The 13660-nt window shown below is 37.1% G+C and overlaps 1 protein-coding gene across 1 annotated transcript; it reads right to left on the minus strand.

The window, feature by feature from the left end:
- Positions 1 to 396: 396 nt before the first annotated feature.
- Positions 397 to 12736, minus strand: FH (fumarate hydratase; the record flags this gene model as incomplete). The annotated part of the gene is made up of 9 exons (XM_010297181.1): positions 397 to 593; positions 1128 to 1281; positions 2923 to 3050; positions 4191 to 4394; positions 6219 to 6384; positions 7344 to 7526; positions 9122 to 9298; positions 11720 to 11830; positions 12602 to 12736. Coding segments are annotated over 9 exons (1401 nt in total), but the record flags the coding sequence as incomplete, so codon positions are not given.
- Between the last annotated feature and the right edge of the window lie 924 nt (positions 12737 to 13660).

Raw genomic sequence — 13660 nt, forward strand, 5'->3', positions numbered from 1 at the left:
CCGCCTCCAGGTGGGGCCGCGGCGCAGGCGGAAGCACTTGTACAGCGACACGCCCCCGCACTTCCGCCCGGCCCTCCACGGCGGCGAGCTGTGATTGGCCACCTGGAGCCAAAGGGCGCAAGAGGCAGCTCTACCAGGTACTTCGGCGTTTTCTGCCGCAGCACGTACGATGTAACTACACGTATGTTACTGGGCTTGCACCACCTTTTCAAAATTGCTGTCGCCTCCTAGAAAAATACCTTTCAAGTCACATCAGTACTGGCATTTTACTTATTTTCTATAATATAAAAAAAATTTACAGCTGTAGAATCTTCCTCGTAAGATTAGTTCATCTGATCTGTTAAAAGGTAATACCATGAAAACGTGTGGGTATGAAAAGTGAAGCAAAAGCATACTGTATCTGTTGTACTTTATTTAGTTTTTTATGTTAAGAACACTCTTGTTCAGAAGTTACTGAGGACCTAACATATCTTTTGGCTTCACCCACTGATCAAATTGGTCTGATGTAAGGAATCCCAGCTTTATAGCAGCTTCCTTCAACGTTGTCCCTTCTTTGTGTGCGGTTTTGGCAATCTTGGCTGCTTTATCATATCCTGTAACAACACAAAACAAACAAGTTCACCATTTGCAGTTTCAGAAGATTTGTGGGAGGTGAGAAGAAAGTGGGACACTCAGCCTTTGGAGAATTTATTTCCTAGATACTGTTACTTAATTCAATCTGCACACCAAATGTTTACACCGACTCCTTACATAAAGTGAAAGTAAATTCTGTTACTCAGGTCTTAATGTATTTAGACCAAAGTTTTATATGACTCTCTACTGTTAAAAAAAAAAAAAATCTCATTTTCTCATCTTTCACTTTTCATTATTAGCAGTTAAATCAGGACAACAGGTACACAAATTCTCCCATCTCCTTTTTTTTTTGACTCTCACCAGAATTATTTTTATAATACACTGGTATGGCTACTGCAAGGAGGACACACCTTTTTCACCAGTAATACTAATCTGGACTGAGCCATCACTTGGTCTCCTAACCATTGTGACAATACAAATAATGTGTGCAAAATAATATTACAGCAAAGTTTTTCAGTATAATGTTTTGAGAACTTTCTGAGCCTTAAACCTACCTATGTGCGGGTTAAGTGCTGTTACCAACATCAGAGATTCACTCATTAGTTTGTTGATCCTGTCTGTATTGGCTTGGATTCCAACTACACAGTTGTCAGTGAAAGAAACACAAACATCTCCAAGAAGTCTTGCAGAGTTTAAAACGTTTTTAATCTAACAAAGAAAAGAAGAAAGAAATACCAACTATTACATTCAGATGTTAATAGTTACACAGTCTGGCACATTTGTCATAACCAATGCCCTCCCTGCAATATCCACTTCTTTAACAGGATATTTATTAAAGGGAGTACAGGGAATAGTACAGCCTCCTCCTTTAGCAGGGTAAACTCAGCCACTCCTATTTAAAGGAATCTGTGAGAAGCATTCAACAGCAGAATAGCAGTAAACTCAGCCACTCCTATTTAAAGGAATCTGAGAGAAGTATTCAAAGCAGAATAACTCTTGCATGAAAATGACCAAGTATGTATAATCATTTTGTTGTAACAGTTCACAAATAACCAAGTAAAAAATACATGATGGCATTTGATTCATTGTCACTTTCCCCCTCAAGTACCAATCAAGACAATACATCTAAAAATAAAAAGTACAATGTCTGGCATTAGTCCTCTACTTTGACAATCCATAACATGCCATTTTTTTTTTTTTTTTTTTTTTGGGTAGAGTTGTCTGTTTCTATCAAAATTTCTCTTCTGCTAGGTACATCTCTTGGCTGTTCAATATGAGTTTATTTTTTCTTCTCTTCAAAACCATGTGCTATATGCTTAGAATAAGTATGTTCAGATTAGTGGGAAAAAACATTACCCTAAGCAGACACAGTAAGAGACAAATACTGATTTTATTACAAAATTTCAATTTTCTTTCAATCATTTCTAACTAGTATAATAAAAAAGCAGTATCAATATAGGCTATGTAGAAAAATAACAGATGGCATGCTGCTTCCTTTGTGCCTCTTATTTCGAAGATAACAAAAACTCAAAAACTTTCCTTTATTTCTATTTAGTATTAGGATCGTTTTCTGCAAGTGACCTTTCATTTTATTAATTCATTTTAAACTATCATCCCTACCCTAACCTCTATGCTATTCCTTCAACATCTTATACACAATTATCCACAATCTTCTGTTTAGTTTTCCTTCTTGGTTTATAAGGAAAAAAAAAAAAATAGATAGTCCAAGGAAGAAAATAAGAATTATGACTTGGTGCAAAAACATCCAAATGTCAGTACAAGGTGATTTGTAACACTCGACTTTTTTAAAATTAAATGTACACAAGCAGCAGTGTGTATCTTGATGTATCCTGCTCACACTGTAGAAGGCACACATTATTTTAAATACTGAAGTCTAAGACTAATTGTTTACACTTTTACATGACTACTTGCCATAAGCATATAATCCTTTGGTATTCAGCAGTAACAGAAATTAGTAACAGACAATTGTTAAAGAAAAAAGAAATCCTAATTTTTAACTAAAATACCAAATTCTCATTGGCTTTGGACAAAATTTAGTCTCAGATTGTGTTCCCCTCTCCCTACTTCCTTAGATTGATGATAAGCAAACGTTGTTAAGATGAAAGCTTATCTGCATAGGCTAGTTTCACGTAAAAAATTTGCCAGTTCTCTGTCAAAATAACAAGGATTTACCATACAAAAGAATAAAATTTGTTCTCACAGTTTATCAGCTTCTCTGGTGTTTGTATTGACCAAATATTCACTGAGGTTTTTTTTCCCATGAGTTATCTGATTGTACAAACAATGATTTAAAAAAGACCTACGTATTTAAGATTTTTATGAACTTACCATCATGGGCTTAAAAACATTCAGTTCAAAGTGTCCATTGCTACCTCCTACAGTAACAGCAACATGGTTTCCCATAACTTGGGCTGCCACCATGGTTACAGCTTCACACTGGGTAGGGTTCACTTTTCCTGGTTGTGGAAGGGAGAGAAAAAGGTTACCAAAAAAGAAGGAAGGGGTGGGGAAAAACCCTCCAACAACAAAAAAAACAGTCGTTTCCTCCTTTACCAAATCACATTCAACAGAACATGTTTTGTGAGATGTAACATGTCTTACTCATCTGTATCTGTGTACCACAGAACAGTAGTAGTTTCCATAAATGATAAATTGACTGTACTATTTCAGTAATTCAGCTGGGATTTTTAAAGCAGCTGTGGCTGCTTGAGCAATCTACCAAGACTTTTGAGAGCTGGATCAAATGTGCATGAGCTAAGCAGCTGTTAATCACCACAGATCTTAATAGCCAAGAGATTATAACCTGTTTTTACTCATGCAAGTAGGCATTTCTGGTAAATCACTACTGAATATCAGTCAACTTAAGAAAAGTATTACTACTTTGTTAGAATTACTTTGTAATAAAATTAACACACTACATTTAATTTCGCAGGGAAAAAACCCAACAAATTAGATGGCCTCCTGACAAAGAAGTTTTATGGTTGATTTCATTTCTAGAAATAATCCTAATAACAATATTCATTATCTGCTTTTTTTAAAGCCAGATATGCTCATGACCTCTTTCTTTTATAATTTATCATACAGGAAGAAAATGCTTAGAATAGTTTTCGATGTACAATATTCATAAATACAAACTTTTTTAGGAGAGAGGTAAGGAATGATTACTAATATTATTCCTTCCTTTGTTATCCTCACATACAATGGGATCATTGCAGAAGGGAAAATGTGAGTACATAACACTAATCACGCTAGGAAGTAAAGACAGAAGTCAATTTACATCACTACTGCTACACTTCAAAGATTACATCATCTAAAGCTTGTTTCAGAAAAGCTTTTACATAAAAATGCTTGTATTAATAAAGTTGTATGTTTACAGATACTAGTCTCCCCCACATACTTGCCAACACATAGCTGTGCAAACAACTACTTATATGAACAAAAATTTTGTTAAAATATGGCAGGAGATAAAAACTGACAAAAGTGTTGAATCGTGGACTTACAGACATTTGTGGTGGTGTCTGGTAAATATCTGTTAAGAGTTAGTGGTCCAAAACAAAAGAAACAAGTAATTTTTCTCTGTGTGTTTTTTCCTGTACCTGGCATGATGCTGCTTCCTGGTTCATTTTCAGGCAGGATGAGTTCTCCTAGTCCAGAGCGTGGCCCAGAACCCAGGAAACGAATATCATTAGCTATTTTCATCAGACTACATGCCACTGTGTTCATAGCTCCACTGAGTTCAACTAGAGCATCATGAGCCGCAAGAGCTTCAAACTTATTTGGAGCAGTGACAAAAGGCAAACCTACAGGGAGGTGGGGAAACATTAAACCAGTGAGGCACTTCCTTGGAGACATAAACCAGATAATCAAACACATAAGTAGCTTAATTAAAAAAAAAATAACAACACTGTAAGATCATATCTCTTCTCTAGATCTTTCCTCAAAAACATATTTCTTAAACAGCTTAAATTCAATACAAAAGACACAATAAAAGTCACTAAAAACAAAATATAAAATTTAAGCATCTACCTACAACAAAGGTACAAATTCCAAGCTTTCATACTGTGTTGCACAAGAAGCATTGCTTTTGTACCACAAGATTTTGTGAATGTCAATGTCTTACAAGTTAGCCCAAATTTACTTATTTCTTCCATTAAATCAAGTTAGATTCTTTAGACTGTCAATTGCTGTGATGTTTACTCTTAGTTTTGAAAACAGAAGTTTTTGCAGCACAGTGCAGACATTAGGATAAATAAAAAGTAATCACAATGGAATTAGCTACTTAAAGAAAAAAGATGCATCCAAGTATCAGCACTGGAAGGGAACAACAAACCAGACAGAACATGTGAAAGCTGATTCAGACTTAGGAGAATGCCTGAAACTGCTGCCAACAGCAAGAGCACAGGAGCACTGGAAGCAATAGCTGTTTACACTAATTAAATGCCTGAGATTTAAGGCTAGGTTCCATAATGAAAAACATTTCTTCAGGGCTTTGCCCTGAAAGAAAAGTCTCAGAAGAATGTTCTTTGTGATAATGGACATCACTAATGACTGACTGTGGGCTGGACTTCTGCCCCCCAAAACTACTGGCCTGAGCTTACATTACCAGTTCAAAGAAGAGCAGCATAACCCCTCTAATTTCTAGTGTTTTGCAGTTCCTGACAAATACCAAATCCCACCCAATTTGCACGGGCTTCTGAATTGCATAGCTGCCTTCTCAGTTGCAGAGATCATTTCAAACTTTCCCTTTTGCCCTTGCCAATAAACTTCCCCTATAAGAATACATGGGACTTCAACAGGCTGCCCTACTTGTTTTAAATTCGTACAACCTGCCCATATAGTACACCTAACAAGCATTATGATGGGAGATCTTCCTAACACGCCCCATGGCTTCTTCAAGCATCAAAACAAGCCCTGTACTGCTGCTGAGCAGCTGTTGTTTATGACAAGCTACTTCTTCCCTCTCAGGGTACAAGAAAGTTTTGACCCTCTACAAGACAGGAAGTAACAGATCCATTAAAACAAAAATATTGTTGATAAGCAGTTTCAGATTTTACAGCAAATTTAAATGACAGATGTATGCATTCATTTTTGGGGAATTTTAAAAACACATACTGTGACACATGATCTGGTTAGAGATATCAAAAAACCTCAATGGTTCTGTAAATTAAGTTTTAAGATCTCTAAAGATAGCATCAAAAAATACAGACAGCTAACTTTTACTCTTTCACATGAAAAACATAGTGGCTTTGGGAGGGTTTTTTTCCCTTCTTTTCTGCCAAGTCACTGTAGATCAAGAGAGCCAGGGGCACAAAAATCAAGACAGAAGCATTATAGCTGGGCTAATAATAGAAGCCTTAAATTGTATCTATCTCCAATAAGCCTTGCTCAGAAAAACATGGTAGTTTCAGTCACTTTCAATGCACTGAGTATAACTATAGAAATACACCACATGAAAAATCCTAAGTATAAGGCATATAACATACAGCATTAACAGAAAGTTTCATGTTAAATTGTAAATACAATTTGAGCTTATGAGAAGTGTGGAAACTGAACGATTTAGTTTGAATTTGACTTGTATGTTACATATACTGCTTTACTGATAACTCCAAAATACCATTCCTCACCCGTCAGTTCAGCCACTTTAGCAGCAACTTTCTCAGCAAAGCCAATTCTTGTGTTTAATCCTGTACCAACTGCAGTCCCGCCAGCTGCCAGCTGGTACACTCTTGGCATGGTTGACTCAATCCTAGCCACACCGTATTTGATTTGTTGCACATAGCCACTAAATTCCTTTGAAAGAAAGGAGGACAAAATAAAGGAACAAAGACAACAACCAAGAACAAGCAGCTAGGATTATTTGCATTTTTAACATGATTTGACTAATTTCTTGAAAAATCTGAAGGCACTGAACTTTACCCAAATGCTAAATCTTAGCATGTTTTCATTTAGAGGGAAAGTTTACATATATTAGAAGACTGCTTTCACACTACAAACAAGTAAACAAAGACAATAATATATAAGAACGTGTGCAAAATGCATCTTTCTCTTGCTTTTTATCTCAGTTGTGTACTTAGTAGGATCTGAAACCACGGTAAATCAGCTTTCATTAAACTAATGTTCCCAAGGTACAAATAGAGAAATGGATCTTGGGCTTTGTTCACTTAATTTCAGTTAGTAAAAACCCCACCTGTGCATTCATGGAAAAATCCACGAACTTTACATGGATTTTTATCAATTCAGTTTAAGTTAATTCATTAACAAATTAATGTAATATAAGTAATTTTTGACAATATGGTAACAAGATTTGCTATCTTACATATATACAGACATATATGTGATCATATATCAAAGATTTTCATTCAAATACTTAGTAGGTCTGTGTGTTGACAAAACCTCATTTATGTAAGTTTACATATTATAGATTAGCCATCATCTTCCTTGCAATGTCAGCATAATAGAAATATCACGTTGTGATATTTGGTAATGGAACGTCATTTAAAAATCATTGATATCTTACCACAGTAAGAAGTAAAACACATATAAAAAAACCCAAGAAAATTTATGATGCAGTTATTAGAGTACAGCATCCAGCAAACTCTCAACAAAGATGAAAATACTCAGACTGAGATTCAGCTAGTTTCCTATAATGTCTCTTAAACTATCAACTTAATTTAGGCAGCCTCAAATTTGCTTTCCTCCAATACATTTACACGAATTTTCCAAACAAATGCACAATTTGTTTTTTTTACCTGTCCAAGCGTAAGTGGAACAGCATCTTGTGTATGAGTGCGCCCTATTTTTATGATTTGGGAAAATTCTTTGGACTTCGCTTCAAGTGCATTCTGTAGCTTCTTCAGTCCAGGTAACAACACCTCATTAACCTCCTGGGCAGCAGCAATGTGCATTGCTGTTGGGAAAGTGTCATTTGAACTCTGTGAAGGAAGTTGAAGAAATTTATTTACAAGTTTTTCTCACCATTGTTGCTGTAAGATGTACATGTATAGCTTTATTCTCTTTATTTTATAAACAAGAAGAAACTAAACTAAGAGTAAGCAACTTAGGAGAGTTCCACAAGTCAATCTGCAGGAATAATCAAATCTTCTAAATTACAGTCCAGTACCTGATTGATAAAAAAAAAACTTTTTGTAACTATACCCACAGACAGTTAAATTGAGTAGATTGTTCACAACAACATTAGGATAAAAAAAGAAAAATAATTACTGTCATAGTTATGAGAGGGACAGCAATGTGCCCTGGTGGCCAAGAGGGCCAATGGTATCCTGGGGTGCATTAAGAAGACTGTGACCAGCAGGTCGAGAGAGGTTATCCTCCCCCTCCACTCTGCACTGGTGAGGCCTCATCTCGAGTATTGCGTCCAGTTCTGGGCTCCAAAGTTCCAAAGAGACAGGGAACTTTTGGATCGAGACCAATGGAGGGCTATGAGGATGATTATGGGACTGGAACATCTCTTGTATGAGGAAAGGCTGAGAGACCTGAGGCTGTTTAGTCTGGAGAAGAGAAGGCTGAGAGGGGACCTTATCAATGTCTATACATATCTGAAGGGTGGCTGTCAGGAGGATGGAGCCAGTCTCTTTTCAGTAGCGCCCAGTGGTAGGATGAGGGGCAATGGACACAAACTGCAGCACAGGAAGTTCCACCTCAACATGAGGAAAAACTTCTTTACTGTGAGGGTGACAGAGCACTGGGACAGGCTGCCCAGAGAGGTTGTGGAGTCTCCTTCTCTGGAGACCTTCAAAACCCAACTGGACATGTTCCTGTACAACCTGCCTTAGGTGATCCTGCCTCGGCAGGGGAGCTGGATCAGATGATCTTCAGAGGTCCCTTACAAATCCTACCATTCTGTGATTCTGTGAGAGATGGGTAACAAATGGATGGATGTTTTTAAAGGAACTGCAGGTGACTTTAAAACACCTATATGTTGCTTTGATAATGTTAGATCTGTAGTTCTCAGGATATGGAGTAAACACAAAAGATGAGGAAGGCATACAACCAAGTCAGTGGCTTAAACTTCAGCTAATCTGAAGAAATAGTAAGAGTGAAGTATAATAAAAATGTCTACCACAATCCCAGGGAAAAAAAATGAAATGGACACTTCATTTGCCAATTAAAGGACTTTAGCCACTTCATTACTCTTTCCACATACTTTATGCAATGTATTATGGAGATAACAGTTACAAGTATCCAACTTTTAGAAACTGGATCTATATTTAACTTCTTTAAGACTGTTTGCAGTAGCAGTAGTTGTCACAAAGACACCTCTGCCACTACATTATGTGCAAATTTATCTGTTATGAATGAGTTCAAAGTTTTTAATCTAAAAAGCTCATATTGTCACTGGCCAATATCTTAAAGTTCATTCAAAATGAAAAACCTGGGAAATTGTTGCCAAAGCTGTACACAAAACTTTTTTTTTTTTAATCTAAACAGTGGCTATAAGAGAATTCAAAAGTCACAATTTAAAAAAATGCTTTTGACATTAATAGAAGTATAATACAAGTATAACAACCTGGCTTTTGTTAACATGATCATTCGGATGTACTGGGTTTTTGCTTCCCAGTTTGCCCCCCATTATCTCAATGGCTCTATTGCTGATGACTTCATTGACATTCATATTGGTTTGAGTTCCAGACCCAGTCTGCCACACCACCAATGGAAAGTGATCATTTAATTTTCCTTCAGCTACCTATAATGGAAAAAAAAGAGAGAAAAGTTCTTCTACTGGGAAAAATAAAAAAGCATAAACCTCAGAATTTTGTAGCTATAATTAAAATAATGTTCTCCATTATATTTGTAAATCTATATATAACAATTGTGAATTTGTACCAGAATAATTAAGAGAATTTGATGTAATACCAGATATTAAAAGGGAAAAAGGCTTTTGCTATGCTTTTTGAAGATGCTGAATTCTGAAAAACAGATAAATATATACTTTGATTTCATGTTCATTTCATAGAAAGAAAATATTTTTAAAATGTCTTTTAGGTTATAGCTTCTCTTTCCCAAACAATGCAGACAATTTTTTAAGTCAAAAAACATCACCCCCTTCCCAAATTTTAAAGCAATTTGGATTCTAATCCTCCTGGGTAGGACTAGAGGTAGTACATGCTGCTTCTCTCTTCCATAGTTATTTGCTTAGGTTAGTAAGATCTCCCAGGCAAGGGAAATATCTTAATGACCATCCTTTGGGTGTCAGAAACATCAGTTTTCAGATAGCGCTTATCTGTTTACAAACACATCATCACCACAGGTGCACTGTGTTCTCCTAGGAGATCAAGCTCAACAGCTGCACAGTTTTATCACAAACACTGATCACAACTATACAACAATTTGAATTAGAGGCATTCAGAAGTTCATTCCTCACACAAAATAGTCTCCCAGGAGAGGTGTTTTTGCCAAAGGTCGTCTATCATGCACACGCAGTATATGATATTTTTATAATTGGACTTGGAAATTTCTACAGAAATAAATTTCATACACAGAAATTCCAGACTTCTTACACCTTTAGACATTAGATTTTGCATCAACAAAATGAGCCAGCAGATGGTTGCTCCTATCAAACACCTTCCTGTAAGGCATGCTTTCCCTAATAACTGCCCTGGACCTACGTGTCTTTAAATTGAGAGGTACCTAAAAGGCACTCATGACTCTCTTCACTGTACCTTAACTGTAACTGAATATGTTACATGTATAAACAAGAGAATCACATGGACGTAGAAAAACGTATTGACTTGCCAATTACCCACGGGAACAAGGTCCTGATCAGCCAAAGATGGCTATACCAACTTACATCTTCTGTAGGTATGCTATGACAACTACAACCTCAAATAAAAACAGAAGAGGTACAAACACTCTCCTGTTTGATGTACATTTTTTGGAGCCTGTTTAACCTTATATGCATTTAAGGATTTTTCTCAACGTCGGTGGTAGTATCAAAATCTGTGCTCAGAAGTATCACCCCCATGCATATTAGCCTCAGAAAAGTTGAGCATGCAAAGCAAAGGATCTGTTTTCACAATTCTGAGGCTAGAGAACTATCTCCAGATTATCAGGATACATCAGTCCTCTTGGAATTGTACTTTTCAGGACAGGATCTTATGTATTTCCCATCTTATACAGCAGCAAAATTCCGACCCCCAAGAGTAACTCAATTCCTTGCTGTATCTCTTTCTTTTTAAGTTATATTAGAAAATTATTTTGGAGGTAAGGGAAAGGATATCACTGCAGGGGTGTTTTAAAAAACACAACAAAACAGCGCCAAACAACTTTCAGAACTCATGAATATAAATTAAGTAGCCTTTAGCCACCAAAACTTCTGATCCACCTTTAACTATGACAAAACCCTAGAAACCACAAGAAAAGACTGGACATATTCTGGAGTTCTCCAAAGGCCTTGGGACTTTTATGGTGCCACCAACGCTTCTAGATAAATGTATCTGTTGATTTACACAAAGCAACAAACTTGGTATTACCAGACCTCAAATAATGGTCATTCACAACTCTCTGCACTTGAGTGGAATTTATCCTGAGAAAGAGGAGATGCCTCTGTGTGCCACATCATGTCCTCTTTAGCTATAAAAGTGATACTTAAAAAGCACAGATTTACTAGTAGGCTTAAGTCTGAAGAGGAATTAGACATTCAGATGGCAGAAGGTGTTCACACTACCAAGATGCAATTGCTTAACAGAGTGGAGACTTCCAAATTGAAAAAGCTTTGCTTGGCATTTCAGACTTCATGTTACCTGAATGAACCAAGATTCTATTTTCCTCCTAAGTTTGTTTTATATTGTTCATCTGGTAAAAGTCAACACTATGCAAGTAAATAAGCAGTCTTAATAGAGGAGAAATATTACACTGACTTTGTAACTGAAGTATCAGAATGCATTTGAACATTCTATCATTTGTATAAATGTAAGAAGTAAACCAGTAAAACATTATATTAAGTAAATGATTTCTCAACCTGAAAAAACACAATTTACTAACAATAAATGCCTTTCTCTAACAATTTGAGAAATGCAAGAGGTCTTCCCCCAGCCTCCAAAATCCCTGTGAAAAGCTTAACAAAAGTACAATGACAGTTCTAGTATTTTGAAAAGTTTGTTCCTACCTCATTTGCCGCCTTTATGATAGCATTAGCAATCTTTGGGTCGAGACCATAATCTTGATTTACTTCAGCAGCTGCTCTCTTCAGGATGCCAAAAGCCCTTATAACTTGAACCTGAGACACAAGAGTAAATTTAAATACTTTTTTTTTTTCCCCCCTAAAGGACATTTCAGGAACCTATAGTGCAGATCTAGTTCTAAATCAAACTGCTTCTAAGCTTAAATCCAGCAGTAGTCCATCAACCAAACCAAAGAGCAATCCAGTCACATGGCCTATGCTCCCATTAACAGTACCATTTATCCAAGCAGTCCAGAAAGCAGTACACAGCTCATCCTTTCTTTGTAAGTCCAGGTATGCTTTGTGCATATGCAAGATTACATGCATTAAAACGAACAGAAAAGGAGAACTGGTTCCATTTCTAAAATGGCCTTTTTGAGGGCAAACTGACATATGTTTCAGTACATGGAAAGCCGGTTCATGACAAAGCACATGCACACTAATGCTCTATGCACACCTACACATGAAAAAGTAACTTCATATCGACTCACGCTATGCTAAACATCTTCAATAACAAACAATACAATGCTATAGCAAACAAATTATTCCATTCAGATTTTAATCTTCAGAAAAATGAAAGATAGGTTTCTATTCATCCTGATTATCAAAAAAATAAGCAACACAGTAAAATAATTATTCAAAAGCAACTTCAATTTATTTGAATGCAACAAAAATATTTTTACCACAGAACAGTATCTTGCCATGGAATTTCTAGCTTCAATTGAAATTCAAAGTTGCTCATATTCCCATCAGAAGTCTAAGGTGGTATTCACTCACATCCAAAACATACTTAAAGAGAAGAAATGAACACAGATTTTAATTACTTACTGGCATCCTTTCTGAAACACCTCCAATCTTGAAGTTCATTGTAGATCTTACCGTCTGGGCACCATAGTATTTGTCACTCGGGACCTTCAATTCACCAAAGGTATCATATTCTATCCTAAAAGCTTCTTGAGTGGACTATGGAAAAAGAAAAGAGTTTATTTCAAACACTGGTAAACAGCACATCCCTTCTGAAAGGAGACACAGTTAAGAAAAAATGATCAAGAAGGGGGAGAGGGGAAAAAAAAAAAGACACACAGTTATAGTTATTTTTCTAACTGTATCTTCAAAGTTAAGGCATTTTTCTAGTTTGAGCACCTGTCTCACTCAAAGTCACAACTACTAACACTGTGTAGCCTACCAGACCCACTGGTTGACAGGCAGCACTGCAAGACTTAAGACCTTGGCTGCCTACTGCCTACTGTACAAAACACGCCATCCCAATGAAAGACTGTTTCTTCTTTTCAAATAATTAGTAACTTAACTTAGAATTTACAGAACTGGCATTTTGTTAAAACCAAACTGAAGAAGTAGCATGGTAAGAATCCAGGTAGCATCTGCCCAGCCCAGAGACATGTAACACAATCCCCGTTTGAAATCCACACTGCACATGCAACTTCAGAAAAATGCTGGAAGGGAGCAACTGACTAATCCAGTACCAAGTTACTGAATTAATTATCTTCTTAAGCCTAATTGCATCGGGTTTGGATGGCAAGGTTTTGGTAGTAGGGGGAGGCTACAGGGGTGGCTTCTGTGAGAAGCTGCCAGAAACTTCCACTGTGTCCAACCGAGCCCATGCCAGCCAGCTCCAAAACAGACCCACCGCTAGCCAAGACCAAGCCCATCAGCGATGGTGGCAGCACCTCTGGGTTAAGAAGGGGGAAAAAAACCCCCAAAACATGCAATTGCAGCTGGAGAGAGGAGTGAGAACGTGTGAGAGAAGCAGCCCTACAGACCCCCCAGCCAGGGCAGCAGGAGGGGCTCCAGGCGCCGGAGCAGAGGTTCCCTGGCAGCCCCTGGGGAAGAGCCTGGTGAGGCCGGCTGTGCCCCGGCAGCCCTGGA

Source organism: Phaethon lepturus, unplaced genomic scaffold, assembly GCF_000687285.1.
Source record: "Phaethon lepturus isolate BGI_N335 unplaced genomic scaffold, ASM68728v1 scaffold11201, whole genome shotgun sequence".
NCBI classification, from domain to species: Eukaryota; Metazoa; Chordata; class Aves; order Phaethontiformes; family Phaethontidae; genus Phaethon; species Phaethon lepturus.